The following is a 22,855-nucleotide window of genomic DNA, read 5'->3' as shown; positions in this document are numbered from 1 at the left end:
TGGACCCTACCCCACCAGGGCATCTGTCACATCAAGGAGAGAGCCCATCACCACGCCCCCGACTGAGAGTGCTCGTCAGGAGGGGACGGCAAGTTTGGAATGTCCTCTTAGCATCTGCTGAGATGACTGTTCCGGCTATTTCTGTGACCTGGCAATGTGATTCGGCATCGTCCGTCCACTCGTCCAGCCACCCTGCCGCTGCCACCGGCTCTGCTGTCCTTGTGAGGGTGAAGCCAAATGCTTACAGCCGACGTGGGGTCTCTGCCTTCACCCCTAGAACTGCCAACAGCCGCTCCCGCTGCAGGAAAGGCGGTTTCTGGACAGGCTTCCTGGCCCTGCCAGCTCGGGCTGGTGGCCAGCAGCCTCTGGCCCCAGGGTCCCCAGGGCTGGCACATGGCTCTCACTACCTGGGCAGCTTCCACCCTCGCCAGGTCTCTGGGCCCACGAGTGGCTCTAGGTGACTTCTCCCCCTCACCAGGGACACAGTGGGTCTGGGGCATCTGGTCTCATCTGGGCTTAGCTCTGTCAGTTTGTGTTTCCTGGGGAAGCAATCACTTCGTCAGGTCCTCAAATGACGAGAGGCCCTGGTCCTCTGCACCTGAGACGTCATTTGGAAAATCAAGCTCCGTGGTTGCTTTATCCTGAGCAGCGTGAGGCTGCAGCCAGGGCTCTGTGCCCGCGGCTCCACTGCTAAGCCGCGCCCAGCCTACGCTTCAGGAGCGCGATCGGCTTTAACCAGAAAGGTGAGCGTCGGCTACGTCACCCGTGGCCCTGTCACAGCTGGTCACCTCTGGGGGTGCCTCGTCTACTCTCCGGCACGCAGTCATCTCCTTCTTTAGCTGCAGAAGTCGAGCTTCTAGGCCTGGATATGCGAGCCACTGCTGGCTCTCCCCTGCCACACAGTGTCACACTGACATGTCCCCGACCTCTCTGCACCTCGTTTTCTCACCTGTGCGAAGGGACAACCAGTGGGAAACTCCAGGGGCCTCTGATGCTCTTAGGCCAGTGGAGGGCACAGAGCCAGTCAGCTGTCCCCATAGGGACACCACACACGTCAACGTGACCCACGCACATTTTACCATAAAGGGTTCAGTTACAGCAGGGCACACCTGAGCCGAAGCCACAGTGACTTCCGCTGCTCCACAGCGACCTCAAGGGCCCCGTTCTGGAGCCCGCCCTCCCTCCAAAGGGCAGCGAGTCCACTCTGTCCCGGCACAGGCTGCACCTGCCACGCGGAGCCAGCATGTGCACGTGGGGCCCGGCCACCGTGCTCCAGTGGCCGCAGGGTCCCTGCTAGGGAAGGGGCTGTCAGAGGCAGAGGGGCAGGAGTGCACCCAGTGTTTCCAGGGCCTGTCAGCTCTGTCCTCGTGGAGTGACAAGCTCCCCTCTGCTCATCTCCCCAGCGCCTGTCTCCACACAGGACCCGCATCTGCCAAGAGGGGTCTGCTGAACTCACCCCCAGTGCCCATGGTCACACCAGCCCAGGGGGCTGTGCCTCTGGTGCCAGCGGCAGCTTCCCGCCTTGGGGAAGCGGCCAGGGGCGCCGGGCACAGCGCAGCCTGGCCTACCTTGTAGTGCGCCAGCTGCAGGGCCAGCTGGATGAAGGCGTCGGGGCTCGTCCGGCATTTCTTGATCATCCCTTTACCAAAGGCGTCGAACGGGAAGGAGTAGATGTCCACATCGTTTGCCAGAAGATTCGCGCTGTTCAGGGACGTCTCGATCACCTCCTGACACTGCAGGGAGGGGAGAATCCACTGCCTCAGCGGGACGCAGAGGCGTGCACCAGGTCCCCGGAGCCTCTGCCAGGCCAGGGGTGTCCCCGGAAGGTTGGGACCATTTTCCAGCAGCTTCTCTGGATAAATGACCCAGAAGCCCCTACAGGGCAGCAACCCAGGGCCCTGGGCCCACCCCAGGAGCAGTGGGGACTCCAGCCGGGTAGGGTCTGGGCACACAGGTGGGTCTGGGCTCGGGGAGCCCAGCGAGATCCCATCGGGCACCTCGGTCCGGGCTTTGTATTACACAGCCCAATGTTGGCGTGTGGTGGCAATGGAGCCACCCAGGACATAAGTGAACGGCCATGCAAGGGAACATCACGCAGCACTGAAGAGAACGCACTGTCACACAGGGGAACAGGAGCAGGAGGCTCAAGGGGTGTGCCACAGCAAAAGCCACCAGTTGGAAGGGCTGCCAGCAGCATACCCAACCACAGGACCCCCGGAAAGGACTGGAGCTGCTGGGGCTGGGAGAGGGACGGACGGGGCCAGGGGATGGCCAGGCAGTCACCCTAACCAGGTGGGGCTCAGATGGGGGGTACAGGGCAGGCGCAATAGCAAGAGTCACCCTGGTATGACAGCGAGAGGGACCCAGTGTGTCACTGAGTGACCCTGACGTGACACCAAGGGACCCTGGGGTCACGGGGGGACCCCCAGGGTGAATGGTGGGCTCCAGGGATGGACATGTGTCCACGCGGGTCAAAGACTGCAGGGCGCCTGGCTCTGCCAGGTGCTGGTGGAGGGAGGCGCGGGGCTGTGGGAGGAGGCACGGGAACCGTCTCTTCCTCTTGATTTTGCATGACCCTAAAACAGCTCTATAAATATAAAGATAGGGCTGGGGCTGAGGCTCAGAGGTAGAGCGCGTGTCTAGCATGCATGAGGCACTGGGTTTGATCCTTAGCACCTCATAAAGTAAAAAGAAAAAAGACATTGTGTCACCTATAACTTAAAAGTAATTATTAAAAAAAATAAAGACTATTTAAAAATGTTTTTTGCAATGAATGAAGTGGCCTGATCAGCTCCCAGCCCAGGGGCTGCCATGGGCCACACCTGTGCACGACCTCACGCCACCCCGGGGCTTCGAGAGTCCACGGTGGCCAAGTGCTTCTGGGCCCTGGTTCCTGCCTGGACCAGGAGAGAGTCCGGACGGCGCTTTCCACCCTAAAACTCCTTCCCATTTAGAATATGTCAACTCTGGGTTTGGTCGGGTTTTTCTTCTTTGTTGCCGACAGGTTACAGACACCCAGTTAAGTCGGAGCTGGAATTTCTCCAGAAAGCTTCAAACGAAGCAGCCCCGGGCCCTGGTCAGCTCCCCGGAGTCAGGAGCACCCAGGGCCTGCGTCGGCCCACCTCCCAGCCAGGCCGCGGCAGCGACACCCTGACTTACCGCTTCCGGGATGTCCCACTGCAGCCTGGTGGGGCAGGGGATGCTGGGGTTGGGGTCCCCTTTGCAGTGACCGTCCTCCGTGTAGCCCAGCTGGAAGTAGTCGGTGGCCATGACGTTCTGTGAGGAGGACGCAGGCGTTGGAGGGTGGAGACCCAGCCTCAGCCCCTCCCCATCCCCGCTCAGCACTCAGCTCCCAGGCCCCGACCCCGGGCCACACAGTGCCTTCTGCAGTGACCACCAGCCGGGTGTCCTCAGTCCCGGCACCACTGCCGAGGATCCATCCCTTTGGGTGCCAGCTGCAAGCTCCTGGTTGTGCCCGTGCCTCTGACTGGCTATGAACGGGTCCCCATGGTCCTGGGTCTCACGGGTCTGCAGCGCAGGGCCCAGCCTCGCTCGGGGCGACACCCACCCATGCGGTCGGCTCACTCTCAAGCCTGTGACTCGGGCAGTCAGGAACATGGCGCAGCGCAGGGCCGGGCCTGGGACAGGTGCGGGCTCTGTGCCCTCCCTAGGTGCTCCCCACCTGGCGTCTCCTCGTGGCCTCTGCCCAGGAGCTCCGGAGCCCTGTCCTTCTGGGATTTTGCTGGTGACCAACTTGGCCTCCAGTCCCTCTCCCCTCCGGGAGGCGAGGGTGGGACCAGAAGCCCAGCCCCTGGTCCTGCCCTGTCTCTGCTGTGGCCGGCCACCTGAAGCCTCCTGAGGGCTGCCAGCCTCCGCCAACTCACAAGCACATACTGTCACCTGAGATGAGGTTTCAGGAGCCGACACCGGGAAGCAGGGAGACCCCACGTGCCTTGACCACCTCGGGGGTCACTGGCTGCAGGTCCCACCAGCTGCATGGCTTCCGAGGGGAACACACCCTGTCCCTCTGAGAGCCAGCATTGAGATGGGCACTCGCTGCGCACTTTAGAGTCAGTGCATGCCCAGGGCTCAGAGAGGTGCGTCCCCTCCCTCGTCTGGAGGCCAGGAAGGGGCCGGGGGTCCACAGCTGGTCAAGGTCACACAGGTCACAGCAGAGCAAACCCCAAGCCACTTGAGCCTCTTGCTAGTCCAGGCTCCACGTAGGGCCTCTGCGGTCATCGCCCTCCCCTCAACCACCTTTGTCCACCTGCTGTGGTGACCGCCACACCCACGTGCGCACAGCAGGAAACTGGGCCTGGGAAGTGAGTGCGTCCTCCATGTCCAGCTCCTCTGAGCTGCCACCAGACACAGGCAGAGTGTCAGGGCAACTCCAGGGGCAGCTCCTCAGGGCACACTGGGCACCACACGGCCGGCATGGCGGCAACGTCCACCGGTCCCCCAGGAACGCGGGGCAGCACATGACCCGCAGCTGCACTCCCGGGCCCAGGCTCAGAGATGAGGGCGCTCCCAGCAGCACTGCCCGCAAGAGCCCCCGAGCACAGACACACGCCCTCCCACGGGGCACACAGAGGCGCCCCGGTGGCACCGCGGAATTCTATGCAGCCACCAAGAGGAACAGCTCCCCAGTACATGCCGTGACCTGGGTGACCTGGACAACATCACACTAAGGGAAGGCTGGACACTGAGGTCCACGTGGGGCGTGATTCCACCTCTACCGAATGTCCAGAATGGGCACATCCCCCAACAGGGCAATCAGGGTTCCTGGGCGCTGGGGAGAGGGGTGAGGAGGCTTTGGGGGAGGATAACAAGGTCTAGAATTCAACACTTGGTGAATATTCCAGAGACCACTGACTTGTAAACTTAAAAAGGGTGGGTTTATGGTTATGTGTTATGTATGAATTTAAAAGTAACCCAAAGAGGGCTGGGGCTGGGGCTCAGTGATGGGGCACTTGCCCAGCACGTGGGAGGCACTGAGTTCTGACCCTCAGCGCCACATAAAAATAAATAAAATAAAGGTACCGTGTCCACAAAAAATAAAATAAATAACAAAAAGTGCCAGGTGCAGTGGACACGCCTGTAATCCCAGAAGCCTGGAGGCTGAGGCAGGAGGATCACAAGTTCAAAGCCAGCCTCAGCCACTTAGAGAGGTCCTAAAGTGAGATCCCAACAAAGAAGGGGTCGGGGTGTGGCTCTCTGGTTAAGCACCCTGGGTCCAATCCTGGAATCTAATAATAATAGTGAATTATTTTGAAGAGAATTCTGTGCTCAGGGAACTTGCTTTCTAGAGTAGGTGGTCCGCCAGGTGAGGTGGTGGGAAGGGAAGGGAGGGAGCCACCTGTACGCAGGCTGGGGCTCCTGCAGCCCTGAGAAGCCCAGAGGCAGGTTGCTTAGCCCAAGCTGGGCTGCACCTGAGCTCCCCACACCTCACCACAAGAAATGCACCAGGAGCAGACAGGAGCTGCCTCCACCAGACCTGCTGCTGATGGCCACTGCGGGCTTGGGTCAGCCCCACCTGAATGCAGCACCAGGCCTTCACACTGAGAGCCCCGGCCCCTGGCCCTTCTGTCAGCCGGACGGTAACAGCTGAACACCACTTCTCATCGGCCTGTCCGAGACTGGACTCCTTCATCCTGACCTTATTCAGAATGCCTAGAAGAATCACCCTGACCTGACAAATATCCTGCAGGATTCCCTCCTTGATGACCGTGCCCCGTGAGCCAGACTGCCTGGGGTGCAGCTTCCCTGCTCAACAGCAGCTGCGGCGCTCAGGGTCCTCTGAGGGCCCCTGGGGCAGGACCCGGCAGGCTGCACCGTGGGTGCTGTGCATGGACTTGGGGTGGGCCTCCGCCGCCGTGGCCAGGGGCACCTGCTGCATTTGCAGCCGACAGGCCCTGGGCTTCAGTGGGCCTCTGCAGGGGCCTGGTGGGAAGAGCCCCGGCTGCTTTTCCTCAGGGGTCAGGGTCCTGGGGCCACACGCTGCGGAGAAGCTGGAACGCCTTGCTTCTCCCAGGCTGAAAACCACCCGTGGGGCGGCTGCCGGGGTCCTGCACCCACCCAGAGGTCAGCTGAGAGGTGAAGGGAAGCAGGACAGGTGGTCCAGATTAGCCAACGGGGGAGGGGTGGGCTGAGGCCCGAGGGAAGACCCCTGCCCTCAGGAGGGTGGGACCAAGCACGGTTCCAGGGCTATGAGCTCCACACAAGGAAACTGACGGCACCATGTGGAAAAGGACTGGGACCCGAACGAAGCCTCTTCACAGACGGGAGGGCAGAAGGGCGGGCACCGGTGCAGCCTCCCCGAGAAGCCGACCCCCCAGCCTCTAGGACGGGAGGCTGGCGCATCCTGTGGGCGGTCAGCAAGTCCCGGATTCCAGAGCATCTCGGAACTCCTCCTTTCAGGTCAGGGACGCTCCACCCGAAAGGTCGACGCAAACATTCCAAATCCCAGAAAACTGACCCTGAAACGCTTGCGGTCTCAAGCACTCTGGGTCAAGGACGCTCACCCGCAGCACGCGGGTGCCCTGGCAAGTCTGCCACGCGGTCTGCGGTTCACGCACGTGCGGGGTAGACCAGGAGCTGGCCTCCAGGCCGCCAGCTGAGACCCCCCACGGCTGCGCCTACAAGGTCCCTTAATTCCCCGTGGTTCACCACAGGAGCAGGGGACATGGGATGCAGAAAGACGGCCTCTCTGCCCACGTGGACCTCCAAGGGGCTACCTGCTGTGGACGTCACCCCAACTCATGACAACACGTGAGCCCTGTCCCCTCCGTGCAAAGCTACCGCGGCGGGGCCCGGAGTGCAGCGCTTCTCTGAGCCAGAGCCTGGCGGTGAGTGAAGGCAACACCCCCACCCCCCCTGGATATTGCATGCCAAACACGGAGCAGTTCGGACAGTCGGAGAGCATCCAGTTTTTAAGCCCTGTGTATTTACAATTTTCTTTTTCAGGGCTAGAGATGGAGGCCAGGGCCTTGAGCAGCTGAGCACCCGCGCTGAGCTGCACTGAGCTGCACCCCAGCCCACACTGTGGTTAAATGCTGGGCTCAGGGAAAGGATGACAGGGGTTTGGTGGCTTTAAAACAACCTGGTAATTCTAAGAATGAAAATGATACTTTTCAATAATATGCAAGCTGCCTTTGTGGGGTGGGGGTGGGGGGCCCAGGGGCACTTAACCACTGAGCCACATCCCCAGCCCCATTTATTTTTATTTCGAGACCGGTCTCCCTTACTTGCTGGGGCTGACTTTGAACTTGAGATCCTCCTGCCTCAGCCTCCTGAGTGCCTGAGATACAGGTGTGCGCCACTGTGCTGGGCAAAACCACCTTTTTATAAACCAAAATTTAGTTACGCTGGCTTCTGTTTTGCCTAAAACTAGGAGAGGTCACCATTCCAGAGCAAGCCTAACTGCAGTCCGGACCGGGTTGCTGCCCGGTGGCCCAGGGCCACTGCTTGTCCCCACAGGGAGAGGCATCTACTGACTCCAGGCTCCTGCTGCAGGAGCAGACCCAGGGACCAAGCTCGTGGGCCGGGGGTTCTCCCAGGCAGCCTGGTCACCTGCGCCTGTCTGTGTGACAGCTGCCAGCACTCACCTCCCACAGGTGGCCCACGATGGGTGCATCCGCCCAGGAGTGCTCCGCGTTGATGCCTATCTTGCCGTTCTTGAAGACGACAAACGTGATGGACTTGTCAAACCACCTGTGAGACCCACACGTGACCATGGACTGCATGTCCACCTGACAGCGGTGACCCGGACCTGCAAGCTGCTTCCCTCTGGACAGCCAGCGGCTCTGTCCCCACCCTCAGACAGCTCCAGGGGAGCAAGGATAAGGCACCAGCAGGACCAAGGCACCCGTGGCTCCCCGCACCAGGCTGAGGACACATGAGCACATGTGTCCTGGAGACCAGAGCAGGCCAGCGGGGGACGGGGGTCCCTCTCAGCCAGTGGTGGGCCTCACTTCACAGAGAAGGAGTGGAGGACTCAGAGGGCAGCAGCCTGCAAAGGTCCTGCAACCCGCAGGTCAGGCCGAAGCTGACTCCCAGGTCCGCCCCCACCCTGTGCTGTCCACCCCTTCTGCTCCTGGCCAGGGAATGGGCAACCACTACCCCTCACCAGCACCCCAAGGAAGGCCTGGGGCCTGGTGAGGGGGTCTGGACCTGCCAGGCTCAGGCTGTGAGCTCCCTGAGGTGCAGGGCAGGAGACCGAGCCACGCTGCTCCAAGGTGGACCCAGGGAGGGGGTGCCCAGACACAGGGAGCGCCGATCTGGGAGGAAAGGACGGTACCTGTCGAAGCACTTGCCGTGCAGAAGGGACTTGGCGTAGCTGTCCAGGGACGCCTCCGGGTCCTCCTGCCTGTACCCCTGCTCCGTATCATCCAAGGTCACGAAGAACGCGGCTTTCTCCACAGCGTCCAGAGACTGCTTGTTTTTCCCACGTCCAAAATAGTCCTGGCGACACTTGGCCCAGGGTACTCTGCGGTGACGATTAAATAGGGTTGGGAACGGCCGTGCCTGCAGCAGCTTGGTGACGGCCCTTGCATCAGACGCCTGTCCAGGACCTTCCTGGCTGCCCCCCGCAGTGCTGCCCCACGTGCTGGAAGGGGCTCACTGTGGGACACCAACCTTGTAAGTGATTGAGGCACACTCCCCGGCTGGGTGCTGGGGCGCTCAGGCACAGAAATGTGGCAGAGCTTTCCCCACCCTTCTTCGATGTCTCGTGCATGGGTGTGTCTTGCTACAGCCCCGTGGGTGAAGCTGTGCCCACCTGTTCCTTCATAACCCCTTGCCCTGTTTAGGGTAGAATCTTCCCCATGGAAGTGCCTTGTGTGTGTCCCCTCCTCTCACTGTGTCCTTGGGTGTGGCCTACCCAGGTGTCCGTCAACCTGCTGACAGTGGACATCACGAAGATAGACTCAGCCCCCTGAAACCTGACCCCCTGCCTCATTTGAACAGCTTCTCCTCAATAAAAGGGGTCAGTGTGTGCTCTCGCTCTCTCTTTCTGCAGACCCTTAAGGTCAGAGGAGCCGTCACAGCGACCCCAAAGAAAAAGGTATTTGTGTCCCTTGTGTGGTTATTTTGTGCAGCCCGGTCAGCCCAGTTCAACTAGAGTGACCCCTGAGCCTTTTAGTCGTGAGAACAGAAACCCGACAGCTCACTGTCCCCCTGGGTGGCTTCCAGGGCAGGGCACGAGCCTGGCACGTGATGCTGACGCACTGAATGTCCACGGAACAGGCCCGGTGCAGGCTGACCCAAGCCTGGCGTCCGGCAGGGGCACACACACGCCCAGGCTGTAAGTAAGTTCTGGAAGCAGAAGACCCTACAGAGTCCAGCTGCGCCCGTAGCCACCAGCTGGGAGTGGAGCCTGCCACCATGGAGCAAGGCAGAGCCACTACGGCTCGGTCCCGCTAAGGTGCCACCACCGCACCCACGGAGCAGACCTGGGTGAGGAAGAGCACGGGGCAGCTCGAGGGCCACATACCTGTCGGCCGCGGTGAGCGCGGCCAGCTTGGCCTCCCCGGGCTGCGGCTCTGACGGGTCGTCCAGGACCCTCTGCATCTGCTGCTCCAGCTCCCGGGGCGTCAGCAGCCTCCCGCTGTGGTAGAGCCACACCTTGAAGTAGCGGCCGCGGTGGTACACCACGATGTGCCTGCTGTCCTTGATGTGCTGGATGGTGTCTGGGGGGTGCGGGGGGGAGACCGAATACGGGTCAGGGCAGCAGCTGTGCCACCCGACCCCGCCAGCGGTGCCCGGCAGCACGGCTCCTCCCAGGTGACGGAGCCCAGGCGGTGGCGTCTGCAAGCCTTGTGCAGGGACACCCAGAGCCTGGCACCCCGCTGGGGTGTGGCTCTAAGCAAACTGCCCTGCCTCCCCAGGCTCAGCTTCCTCATCCAGGAACGCAGTGACGCGTCCCCAAAGCCGCGGACTTCGTCCTTCTGTGGCTGGGCCTCAAGCCCACTCAGGGCCCGCTCAGGGGGACACATGGTCACAGCTGAGGGGCCACAGGGACGGGCGGGGAGGACGGGGTGAACCCGCCACCAAGAGCAGGGCAAGTGCCAGGAGAGGTGGCCAACCTCGCCTGAGACACGGCCAGGCCCCCCAGGAAGGGACACCAGAGCCTGGACACAGCCCCAGCACCCGCCCCGCGGGCACGTTCTGAAGGGGTTTCTGGCACCAGGGACAGGGAAGCCCCCTGAACTGGCCGAAGGGTCTCCACCAGCTACAGGGAGCAGACACCTCGCAGCAGAGACAGGACACGCAGCGCCGCAGCTGTCCAGGTCCCACCAGAGACACCAAGAGCAGAGAAGGTCCGGGAGGGGACAGACACCTGCCGTCTGCAGCTACGGTCGGCCACGAGGAAGCCCAAGCCAACTGCCTGCCCCTGTCCAAAGGAGCAAGGCTCCTGCCAGGCGGGAGGTCCGTCCAGGACCCCACACTCACCCCCTGGGCTGCCACCAGGCTGCCAGGGCCTCAGACTGGACGGCCTGGGAGACAGCTGCTCTAAAGAGGCGATGAAGGGACAATAGGCCACCACAGTGACCCCAAGCCAATGGGAATGGGTCCCTGTAAGATGAGGAGATGGGACACAGACACACAGGGGCCGTGAGAGGGCACAGGGAGAGGCCGCCATCTGCCAGCCCTGGAGAGGCCTTGGGAGGAACCGGCCTGCGGCACAGGATCCTGGCTCCAGCCAGCTGAGGAGAATCTGAGGAGTTTCAGCCGCCACCTCTGTGGTATCTGTAATGGCAGCCCCAGAACACAGCAGGCAGGAGCAACAGTTCCAAAATATACTCAAGAGGAACAGAAGGAGGAACCTTGCCAGGCACAGTGGGGCAGCCTGGAATCCCAGCAGCTCGGGAGGCTGAGGCAGGAGGATCGTGAGTTCCGAGCCAGCCTCAGCAACTTAGCAGGGCCCTAAGCAACTCAGGGAGACCCTGTCTCTCATACCTACTAAAAAAAAGGAGGCTGGGGATGTGGCTCAGTGGTTAAGTACCCCTGGTTCAATCCTGTGCCCCCCAAAGAAGAACAAGGAACCCAGGAGCAACTCCAGCCAAAGACACGCAAGACCCCACAGGAGAAAGCACAAGAATTTACGAAACCATTTTTTAAAAAAGACCCAGACAAACAGAGGAGGAAACCAGGACCGTGGCAGGTGGGCAGACGGGGCAGGGGTGACTCTCCGCCACCCGGTTCCACCTTCCAAGGCCATTCCAACAAGACAGCCGCGGGGAGCGGCAGGCTGACGCCTGGACAAGACCGCTAGGGAAGGAAGGAGGAAAGACTGAGTCAGCCGCACACAGGCCCGAGGCAGCACCGCCGTGGGCGCTGCCCTCCCCACGTGAGGCCTGACTCGGCCAGCCACGTAGAGAGCAGAGTCGAAGCCACAGCTCACACCACACGTGGGAGCCGGATGCAGGCACCTGGAGAGCCACAGACAAACAGAGCAAAGACAGGTGCCTGTGCAGAAGGAGGGAAGGGCCCCTGAGACGGGAGCCCCAGAGCAGGGACCCATGAACCAGTGTCACCCAAGTTTTAATACTGACGTACCCACGACTAGAGATGGAGACCTAGTGCTCTGGAAAGAAGAGGTGACTGGGACAGGGACGGTGCATCTGCTGCCCCAAGTGGCTGCACGTTATGCCAAGACCCCCACTGGGCACAAAGAGTGACACATGCCACCCGTTCTTTTTTAGTATCTATTTTTTAGGTGTAGTTGGGCACCATACCTTCATTTTGTTTACTTATTCATTTTTATGTGGTGCTGAGGGTCCAACCCCGGGCCTCACATACACTAGGTGAGCTCTCTACCCCTGAGCCACAACCCCGGGCCTCACATACACTAGGTGAGCTCTCTACCCCTGAGCCACAACCCCGGCTCCTGCCATTCTCTTTTTTTTTTTTCTCTTTAAAGTGCATGAGACACAGGAATAAAAATGACCAAGGGCCAGGTAGGGTGGTGATGCCTGTGACCCCAGAGACTTGGAGGCTGAGGAAGGAGGATCAAGGCCAACCTCTTAGCAAGACCCCGCCTCACAATAAATCAAAGGCTCTGGAGGATGGGGTAGCTCAGTGGTAAATGCCCCTGGGTTCGATCCCTAGTGCCCCCGCCATGCGCACAAAGCTCGGTGGAGGAGGCGAGCGGTCAGCACGGCCAGCGGCTCTCCCTGGGAGCCTGGTGTCGGCAGGAGAGGACCAGAGTCTGAGCCTGCGAGGGACGTGGGCTAAACCGCTCGGAGGGCAACCTGTCAACGCCAATGAGACTGGAGACGCCCGTCCAGCCCAGCAGGTCCATTCCCAGGGACCCTCCCTTCGGGCTGGGCAAGCCACTCCCCGAGGAACCTGCAATGTCCTGGGTCCTGACAAAGTTCCCCAACTGTCAACCATGAGGGGCTGGGAGGCAGTTCGGGGCAGAGCACCCACCCAGCACGGGGGAGGCCCTGGGTTGGCTCCCCAGCACCAAACATCCCCAAAAGTCAACAGTGAATCTGGCACGGTGACAACAGTGCTTTGTCTTCTTTCTGAATTTTGGTGAAAATTCCATTCTATACCTAAAAAGTTACTGAAGGGGAAAAAACCCAGATTGAAGGGGCCTAAGGTAAGCTGCAACGGTCATGCCTGGGTATCGAGAGGGCCATCCCAGACCCCCGCTGATACCAAAACCCACCCGCTCTGTCCCTTGGCACAAAAGCCATGCACGCGTCCCCTCCTCCTGGAGATTGCACACTGCCCCAGGGAGTGCTTGAGTGGCTCAGCTTGGTACAGGGAAACTGAGGCCCCGTGGCACCCAGGGCACACCAGCCCTGGGCGGCCGGGCACTCGGAGCTCACACGCACACGGGTTGCTGTGAGGCTCAGGCAGGACGACAGCCTGCTGGGGTCTCGCGGGCCTGCTCCTCGGGTGCCCATGTCCCCCCACCTGCACCTCCCCACCTGCACGGCCGGGGAATGGGGTCTCCCACACAGTACAGTGTGAGCGCTGCCAGCCGGCTGACCCTCCCTGTCACCATCAAGGTGTCCTGTGGGGGACAGTAGATTCCGCGCTACCCAGCAGCTGGTGGTAGAGGCCCATCCCGCCGTGCAGCTCCCGGGCAGCACAATCCACACAGCAACAAGCCCCGCACACACCCGTAGTGGGGCCCGAGGAAGCCCGAGGAAGACCCAGAAATGGCGCTTGAGGAGACGGTCCTCGCCAGAGACCAGAACCTGGGAGCAGCCCACTGCCCCCCTCACAGACAGGGAGGCCGACTCTTGGAAAGGCCCTGCCACTCAGTGGGGCCCCGGCCCTCCTCCTGGTTCTCTCCTAATCCAAGCCAGTGGTGGCGACTTCTGGTCCCCAAAGGGAGCTGGCAGGCCCCACTCACCTGTCTCCTCCCCGGGGATCCGGGCAGTGTTGAACAAGCGCTCCCACTGCGCGGAGCACAGGGGGACCGTGGAGCCCATGAGGCGGATCTGCAACAAAAGCGTTTTTCAAACAAACAAGCAAAAATGCCACAGGAGGTTTTAAAGGAGCCTGCTGAGACCACACAGCTGACCAGGGCCGTGTTCTGGGCCCGGCCCTGGGTTCGCTCGCCCAGCGTCTTCCCATCGTCCCCGGGGCGGGGGTCATCCTGCACGGCCAGGGCACAACCTCCTGCGGCTACTTCCCAATAACACATCCAAACCTGTCCGTCCACTCTGACACCGGAGCCAAAGGACCTCTAGGGAGAACACGGCTTCTCCTGAGCGGCTCGCGCAGTGTCAGTCCCCTCAGAAGCCAACAGGACAAAACGCAGCACTCAGGGACGAGAGATGGAGCCACTCAGGACACCCACGAGAGAAGCCCTCAGATACTGACCCCATGAGGGTGGAAAAAACCAGATAAAAGGAGTGCAGACCTCCGCTCCCTCCGCACAGAGCCCTGGTGATGATACCGAATCGGAAGGACAGAGAGCAGGTCAGGTCGCCGGGAGGGAAGGTCAGGAAGGAGCAGAGGGATCTCCGGATGACGTGCAGACTGTCCCGACCGTGGTGATGGTGCAGAGGTGCAAGGAGCTCACCAGACCCTGCCCTCGAAACATGCCTAACATGCCGGACCCTTTGTTTCGTGTGTTCACTGCTATCATCTATACTGGGATGGAACCAGAGGTGCTTTACCGCCAAGCCGCGTCCCCAGATCGTCTTCTATATTTTATTTGGAGACAGAGTCTTGCTAAGTTGCTTAGGGCCTCACTGAGCTGCTGAGGCTGGCCTTGAACTCGTCATCCTCCTATGTCAGTCTCCCGAGCCACTGGGCTCACAGTGGCACACGACAGTGCCCAGCCCTGGCCCTTTGTGAAATTGGAGACAGGGTCTCACCAAGTTGCCCAGACTGACCGGGACCTGTGGTCACCCTGCCTGGGCCTCCTGAGCTGTGGTTTCACAGACGAGTGCTACTGTGCTTGGCTAAGGCGCCTTTTTTCCTTTTTAGTCGTGGATGGACGTAACACCACTTATTCCTTCCTTCCTTCCTTCCTTTTTAGTGGTGCCGAGGGCCAAACCCAGTGCCTCACACACGCCAGGGAGGCACCCTGCCTCTGAGCCCCACCCCAGCCCTGCCAGGGGACCTTCCCGAGCCAGTCTGTCCACTCACCGGCTTGATCTCCTCCCGGTCCAGCTTGCGGCGGTACAGCAGGATGGCGTGGATGGTGTTGCCCGCTCTCGCGGCCTGGATGTGAGTCGGGGTGATGTACACCATCTCCTGAAGGGGGGGGGGCGACAGCAAAGAGAGGGTCATGGGAGGCGGACACCAGACAGCTCCACCTCGGCCTCCAAGGGCTCAACCACACCTGCTCCACCTGTGCCTCACGGTGGCACCGCCGGCTCCAGCTCATGCTCTGAAAGCACACAAGCCCCTGGGCACCCCTGGGAGCATCATTTTGTCCCTATGTCCTCGTGGAATGCACAGGAAGAAAAGCAGAGCCACGTTGACTCAGCCAGGAGCAGCTAGACCATCGGGAAGTTTCCCGAATGAGAAGGAACCCGAGGTTGGAAGGATCATGTCTAGGGCGTGGCCAGCTCGCCTGCGAGACGGACTCGCTTCTCCACAGAAGGAAGGGCGGAGGACCAGCGGGCACTGCGGAGCGCGGCCTGGCCCTGCAGGAAGCCCGCGTGGGGAGAGAGCACGAGGCTCTGCCGGCACTTCTTCTCCTCAGTCAGGAAAAGGAGAGAAAGGAAACTTTTCAAAAGAAGCAAATGAAAAGAAAAAGCAAATGATAGAGACAGCGATAAGGAAGAGAGGGAGGAAATAAAGGAAGCCAAGAACAGAAAGGGCAGGAGGAGGAACTTGCAGCCGGTCACTGAACAGAGGCCTGGGGCCAAACCAAGGGGCCCCGCACAGTCATCCGCACGTCCAGAGGCAAAGGCTGCAGCAGGAAAGCACAGCCCCGGCTCCTCAGCAGCTGCCTTCAGCAGGGCCCAGGTCAGCACCTGGTGCAAGCTCTCAGCCAAGCCACGGGCTGAGCCCAGGTACAGGCAGGGACATGAGCCCGGAGGGCGAGTGAGGCAGATGTCATCAAGCTGAGTTACGCAACAGTGGCACTGGTACAGGGCATGGAAGTCCTGCTCGCAGGAAGCCTGTATTTGCAATCCAGACTTCTCTGCAGCAACTCAGCACCTTGAGCAACCTCCCCTACAAACGGATGCGCACGTGGTCCTTGGTGTGGAAAGCAGGCCTGGCGTCCCCAGGGGGTGAAGCCTTGGGCGGGGGAAACAGGAGCAGGGGTGCAGGCCCGAGCTCACCCAGCACCCAGCAGAGCCCTGGCGAGGTCACCTGGGAGGACGCGTGCTACCCCACAACCCCGTGGACGGCAGCCGGCTGGCCGACTCACCATGGCGTAGTAGTTGCTGTTCACCATCAGTGGTCCCCGTCCCCGCAGGTAAATGTACTCCTCCCACCAGTCGCTCACCTGGCAATAAAACAGGGACAGCCAGAGGCTGAGCGGGAGCCACGGCTCTGGACGCCCCTGGTGCTCGCTGGCAGACTTCAGTGTCTCCCGGGGCATCCAGAGCACGGAGCCTCTAAACCCAGAGACGGCAGGACAGTGGGAACCGCACTGTCTCAAATTGAGGCCCAGCCAGGAGGTGGTCACCTCCATTTCTCAGACGTGAAAACACAAGTGAGAGCGGCCTGCTGACCTGCTCTGAGTGGCCAGCACTGTGCAGGCAGAGACGCTGCACCCCACCCAGCACCGGAGATAAGACCCCAAACTGCCCTGCAGATGGCTTCCCCCTCCCCGGGTATCCCCAGAAGAGCCCGCATCTCGCCAAGTGCAGAGCTCACGCCCAGAGCCCGGCAGCTTGGGAGGCGGAGGCAGGAGGATTCAAGGCCAGCCTGGCAGCTTAGCAAGGCCCCCAGCCATTGAGCGAGACCCGGTCTCAAAACAGAACGGAAAGGGCTGGGGGCGTGGCGCAGTCTGGGTTCCCTCCCTGGTTCTGATCCGGCACCGGTCAAAGCCACGGCCCTGGACTTGAGGCCTGTGCGTGATCTTGTTCTCAAAAATTAACGACCCGATGTCACCCGAGGAGCGCTTCCTCCGCACCCACAGACACTGTCCCACCCGACAGTGGCCCGCCCAGCCACAACGCCCGACTGGCACCATCCCCTGCTCCACCCGGGTCACTTCTGACACCTCCTCTGGCACATGAGTGGTCCTCAAAGCCTGGACTGTGCCCCCTGCTCCATCCCCAAACGTCTCCCCTGGCCTCCCCTCCTACGAGGAAGCTCAGCGGGTCCTGGCACAGACTGCCAAGACGCCATCCTGGAGCAGATGCCCGTGGACGAGAGCTGGGCGGGACCCAGCCGCATCCCAGCCCTGACCCGAGGGCTGTGAGGAGAAGCTCCAGGGGCAAAGGAACCACACCTGAGGGGAGGAGCAGGTGGCCGGGCAGCGCACCCCGATGCTGCAGGAGGAACAGCTCCGCAGCACAGACCACAGGTGTAAATGTCCCTCCTCCATACACCTGCTCTCAGGCCAAACCGTCACCACCTCTGCACACAGGTCCTCCGGGGTGAGCCCGGCTAGTCTACACTGTGACTTCAACTCTGTCATCCCTGGCCCCTAAATCTGTATTTTCATATGGAAAAATTTCATCAAGTTAATGTTACGTTGCCGGGTGTGGTGGCACACACCTGTAAACCCAGCAACTCAGGAGGCTGAGGCAGGAGGATCGCAAGGTTGAGGCCAACCTCAGCAACTTAATGAGACGCTAAGCAAATCAGACCCTGTCTTAAAATAAAAAGGGCTGGGAGCTGGGTACGGTGGCACACACCTATAATCCCAGTGGCTCTGAAAGCTGAGGTAGGAGGATCCAAGTTCAAGGCCAGCCTCAGCAACTTAGCAAGGCCCTGAGCAACTCAGTGAGATCCTATCTCCAGACAAAATACAAATAAGGACTGGAGAGATGGCTCAGTGGTTAAGTACCCCTGGGTTCAATCCTTGGTACCAAAAAAGAAAAAAAGAAAAAGAAACATTATATATATACTTACATAATTTGTGGCCCACCAGGATTTCAACTTCAAGTACCACTGTAATTTTGGTCCAAGGTTGACAGCAAAATCTTGGGCCAGTGCTGTCATGCGCTGGAAGTCCCCGTCCTTCATGAGAGGCCTCACGGATTCCAGGTACTGGTTAGAGAAGGAAACATCGGCCAGTTACACCCAGGCATCTAGGCCTGGCGCCCCCCCGCCTGTGTCTACAGAAGTCACACTGTGTTCAAAAGACTGTAAAACCTTCCCCGGTTGATCTCAGCCAGCCCCCAAAGTTAACTGCTCTGGTGGTGAAGGACCTGGGGGTTAATGACAACTAAACACTTAAAGCCCTTTCATCCTTCAGTAGCTTAAAAAGTGCCCCAAATCCTGTATCACCGCCAGTCCACCAGGGTCACTTCTACAGCGTCAAGGTGAACAGAGATCTCAGGAGAGTCCCTTGTCCATGGCTTGGCCTGTCATCAAATGTCTGTGATGACCTGGGGTGGTGCCTGTGAGATGGGGGAGGGCCAGGCAGGTGACAGGACAGCGCTGTCTCCACCGGGACAGGCCCAGGCCAGGCTCCAGGGTCAGGGTCTCAGCGCACAGACGCCCGACAGGCACTGCTTTAACAGAGCAGACGCTGGACGGAGGGGCACGGGGAGCAGGGCACTCGGGCACTCCCCCCTGCACCTCCGTGAGCAGCTCACTTCCGACTACCCCACTGGGGCCAGAACAGCCTTGGGAACGCAGGGCCCAGCTGCGCGCTGGAGGGCAGGGCCTGCCTCTGAAAAGGGCCGGCTGCTCCGCCTGGAGGCTTACACCAAGCGCTTTAGTGAGACAGCAACCATGCCGTGCGGCAGAGCCTGAGCCATGCAGGGCAGGGGGGATCGGCCTGCAGAGCCCTGGGCCCCTCCACCAGAGGGTGCCGCGGTGGGGCGGCCTCAGCCCCCACACAGGGGAGGACTCAGGAGAGCACAGATGGGAAGGGACCTGCCGAAAATAGGGACTATTTCCAAACCCTGATTCCCAGAAGTTTCCAGCTTAAGAAACAACGGAGCCCTCACAGACGCTGGCGAGGGTTTAAGCCGTGCGGCCGTCTGTGTAGAACTGCCCTCCATCAGCAGAGGACACTCCTCCTCTCCTGGACATAACCTCAGGCCAGTAGCAACCGGAAAACAAAAGGCTGTCCGTGGACACTCAGCAGAATCATGCGCCACAGCCAAGTGGCAGCAACCGCTCAGACGACCGTCCACGGAGGGTGAGCTGCCGTCCGCCACACCTAGGAACGCTCTGAGCCAAAGAAGGAACATGCACCCACAGGCCATGCATGGATGGACCTGAGGTCACTGGGCTGGGCTGGGGACGGCTCAGGGGCAGCGCTTGCCTAGTGTGTGCAGGGCCCTGGGTTCTCTCTCCAGGACACAGAAAGTCACATCTCAGTGGACTGAGCCAGGCCTAGGAAGTCACACCCTGTGAGATGGCACTTATGTGCAATGTCCTGAATGGCAGAGGCAGAAGCAAAAAGTGGGACAGAGGTCACTAGGGCTGGGGGAGGGCAGCGGGAGCCACTGCTCAACGGTTTAGGGTTGTCTGAGACCACGAGAGAGTTTGCCTACAGACAGGTGAACACAACCAACGTCACCGAAGCCACACTCCAGAAGGAGAAGACAGAGACTCGTATCTCACAAGTGTGCACACGCGCGCATGCACGCACACACACACACACACACACACACAGGCTACGTTTGAGACAGTTACGTGAGACTCCAAAACCTCGGAACTGCACAGGGAAGCTGTACGTGATGCACGCTGTGTCTCGGGCCGTGGCGGGGCGCAGGGGCAGAGCGCTCGCCTGGCACGTGTGAGGCACTGGGTTCCATCCTCAGCACCCATTAAATAAATAAATAAATAAAAGGCATGGTGTCCATCTACAGCTAGAAACGTTTCTTTAAATAAGTAAATTGTATCTCGGGGAAGCTGCGGAAGAAACACCCCCCGCCCCCCCCGTAGTTTCTCTATGAAACGTGGAACCTTCCCTGGAACAGCTCCAGACACAGCCTCACAGCGGAACCGATGCCCACGGCCCACAGGGCACAGTGCTGCGAGCCAATCAGAGCAGGCAACGCCACCTGACTCAGAGCCAGTTGCACCCAGACCCCAGGACCGCCGGCCACACCCACCCTGCTGATGGTGTCCTCCACGGCTGGGACAGGCAGGCGAGGCAGGGACGTCTGGAAGCTGTACAGCATGGGCTTCCGGCCAGAGAAGATCTTGACCATGCTCTGAAGGAAAAGGTGACATTTTAAAGACGTGGCTCCGGGGAAGACCCAAGGCCAGTTCCCGACGTGGACATGGCCAACGGCTCACGAGGGCCTGCAGGATGTGCTTTTCCTCCAGGCCACGCTCTGCCCCTCCCTCGCTGGCCGTGGCAAACACACACAGAAACCCAGACACGCCAGGCTGGACCGGCGTGGAGATGCCGCTGCCCGTGTCCCACGGGGTCAGCTGGGGCCCCGCCCCGCCAGGCTGCCCCACGCACTGCGCCACCCTCCCCTGCAGCCCTGGGTGTGGGGCAGCTCAGGCTCCGGCAACAGGGGCTGAGGTCAGCCCTGGCCTGGCCCTGGAGCCAACCCTGGGGGGACGATGCAGTCCCCTTGTCCCTCGGCTGGAGGAAAAGAACTCGCCCTCCCAGTGGGCCTGGTGGACGGCCTGGACCTGTTGGAGGTCACCTCATGCCGACAGGAACAAAGGTGCTCCTAGGACAGGGTGGCCCCAGTGCTGAGGCACCACGGGACTCGGCTGGGCCCAAGTGCCACCTGGGGATGTCAATCAGCCACAGGTGCCACAGTAGGGGGCGTCGATCAGCCCCTCGAGGAGACATCATCGGGCCACTCTGCGTGGGCCACCGTCCCCCTCCTGTCTAGGTGTCCAGCTTCCCTAGCAATCAGAGAATGTGCAGCCAGAGAACAAAGCCGAGGTCCTGGGGAAAGTGGAGCCCGGGGCGGGGGAGGGCACCAAGGTGACCCCCTGGAGGCCCGAGCACCAGGCCCAGCCCACGGCTGGGGCCGCCACATGGTGACGGAACAGAACAGTCGGGTGCCGACCGCGGGGCAGATGGGCGAGCAGCGCCCACACACTGATTCCAAGCACGTCGTGGAGACCAAGGACAGTTCCAGGGGACCAGGGACTTGGAGAGACTCTCCCTGTGACCAGGTTCAAGAAAACTGTTCAGGACGCTGCAGACAGTGAGGGTCCACCAAGTTCTGTTTCTGTACGAAGCACCCAGCTCCAAAGACCCAGGTTGGGCTCGAAGAGCCTGGTGCCCACGGACCCAGCAACAAGAGGACAGGCACACTCGGGTCACTCAGGGGCCTGTGGTGGCCTACAGGGGCCGAACCCCAAAGAGGAGGGCTGACAAGTCCTAAGAGGAGCCCCACTGGGGACGGGTGATCCTCAGACAACTGAGCTCACGCAGACAGTGGACAGAGGCCCAGGCAGAGCCCAGCTGTGACCTGTAGAGACTGCTGGGTCTGGGCCAGGGCAGCAGGGGCCAGCGAAGGAAACCCCAGTGCCTGACGGCATGGCGTGACCCCGGTGGGGGCCTGAACCCAACCTGAGCAAGTCCCCACGAAGCAGGCGGAGCTTGGGTCAGCAGTGAGAGGACTGATCCGGCCTGCAGGGAGGGGCCAGCAGGGGTCAGCCTTGGCATGCCATGTGCCGGGGGCGCCCGTGAGGTCCCCTGAGGCCACGTGCTCTCACCATCCAGATCTTGGTGGCCCGGCTCATCTTGCCGTGCTCCGCGAACATCCAGCCGTGGTAGGAGAGCAGCACCTTCAGGGAGTAGCGCATGGTGACGATGAGGGCCACCCAGAGGCCCGTGCTGAAGAGGACGCCGCTGACCACTTTCTTCGTCTGGCTGGTCATGCAGTTGCTGGGGGGACAAACCACACAGGACGCCAAAGTGTGGGGTGGGGGAGGGGCGGCGAGACGGGGTGAGCCACGGGGCAAAGCTGCTCTTTCCAGGGACAGAAACGGGAGAAGGCCGCCCGCCTGGACCAGAGCCGCTCCTCGGGAGAACAGGGAAGACAGCTCAGGATCCCCTCCAAGACTCAAAGTCTGTCCCTCTCCCCCAAAATGAGCCAGCTCCTGGCCAGGACCTCCCGCATGGCCCTGCACCCCAGCTACCGGGAGCCCGGGAGTCCAAGAGCGGCCCGGGCACCCCAGAGAGACGCCGTCCCTTAAAACAAGGAGCCTGGGTGGGATCCAAACAAACCCAGGCTGATCTGGGCCACCTGGGTGGAGGGGGCCTCCCAGGGCAGTCCCCGGGGACAGGAGCCCCCCAGGGGGAAACCACACGGTGGGGCGGGCGAGCCGAGGTGCGCACTGGCATTCCAAGCCTTTTTCTTCTGCTCAAGATCATTTTTTCCCACTCCAAGGGACCTTTGGATGTTGCTCACACAAAACCATCTGTCACAACGACCACCTGTGCCGAATGTGTTCTCTGACACAAGGAGGCTGATTCACAGTGGGGTAGGGAGGGGAGCAGGGGAGGACAGACGGACTCCAGACAGGGCAGAGGGGTGGGGGGGCAGCGAGGGGGCAGGGGTCAGCAATGATGGTGGAATGTGATGGGCATCACTATCCAAAGTCCATGTGTGAAGACACGGATTGGTGTCCATGTACTCAGTATACAACCAGAGAAACGAAAAATTGTGCTCTATGTGTGTAATGAGAATCGTAATGCATTCCGCTGTCACATACAAATAAAAAAGATTAAAAAAAAAAACAAGTACTACCTGAACTATTTAGTATCAAAAGAGCTTGTTTTGGTCTAGATAGAATATTTATCATGCATAAAAAATGACTGGATCACATACGATGATCACTCAAACACTATGCAGAAAAACAAAGATGTTTCCTTTGAGACAGAAAAGGTTGAGCTTCATGGTAAAGTGGGGCCTGAAACACGACATGGTGCCGAGCCTCACGGGGACTGCAGTCGAGGAGATTCGCCACTCACAAAATGGCCACATAGTGCGACTGTGAGACTCGGGAGAGTTAGAAACAAAACCGCAGATACTGCAAGAAAAAATATGGATGAAATACAGCTACTTTGTGGCTTTTAGTGTTAGTTGCTTAGAAACTGCAAGATATTGAAAAAAGGTGTTTCAAATGACAAACAATCTACACAACCTGAACATATCCAATGTTTGAAGCCATCAGTTTAACAATGTATTCAACAATGACCCAGAAACAAATTATCTTCAAGGTGAAATACAAATTTGCTTCAAAATTTGTATTTTTCTATAAACTGTCAAATCTAGTGTTCAACTGTAGTCTCTACTTGGAAACGACACAATCT

At 60.2% G+C, this 22,855-nt stretch overlaps 1 protein-coding gene across 2 annotated transcripts in view; it reads right to left on the bottom strand.

The window, feature by feature from the left end:
• The window catches only part of Cpt1a (carnitine palmitoyltransferase 1A), a 49,171-nt gene that overhangs the window by 9,037 nt on the left and 17,279 nt on the right, over window positions 1-22,855 (bottom strand). For both annotated transcript variants that reach the window (XM_026396424.2, XM_026396425.2), the window contains exons 4-14: window positions 21,253-21,424; window positions 19,674-19,775; window positions 17,512-17,649; window positions 15,854-15,931; window positions 14,617-14,724; window positions 13,370-13,457; window positions 9,491-9,686; window positions 8,297-8,485; window positions 7,605-7,710; window positions 3,160-3,276; window positions 1,569-1,733 (exon numbers count right to left, since the gene is read on the bottom strand). In XM_026396424.2, the coding sequence (XP_026252209.1) occupies window positions 1,569-1,733; window positions 3,160-3,276; window positions 7,605-7,710; window positions 8,297-8,485; window positions 9,491-9,686; window positions 13,370-13,457; window positions 14,617-14,724; window positions 15,854-15,931; window positions 17,512-17,649; window positions 19,674-19,775; window positions 21,253-21,424 (1,459 nt within the window). The remainder of the gene's footprint in view (window positions 1-1,568; window positions 1,734-3,159; window positions 3,277-7,604; window positions 7,711-8,296; window positions 8,486-9,490; window positions 9,687-13,369; window positions 13,458-14,616; window positions 14,725-15,853; window positions 15,932-17,511; window positions 17,650-19,673; window positions 19,776-21,252; window positions 21,425-22,855) is intronic.

This window comes from Urocitellus parryii, chromosome 4 (assembly GCF_045843805.1).
Source record: "Urocitellus parryii isolate mUroPar1 chromosome 4, mUroPar1.hap1, whole genome shotgun sequence".
In the NCBI taxonomy this organism is placed as follows: domain Eukaryota; kingdom Metazoa; phylum Chordata; class Mammalia; order Rodentia; family Sciuridae; genus Urocitellus; species Urocitellus parryii.
Note: the sequence above shows the minus strand (reverse complement) of the source record. Positions and strands in the feature narration are given on the sequence as shown.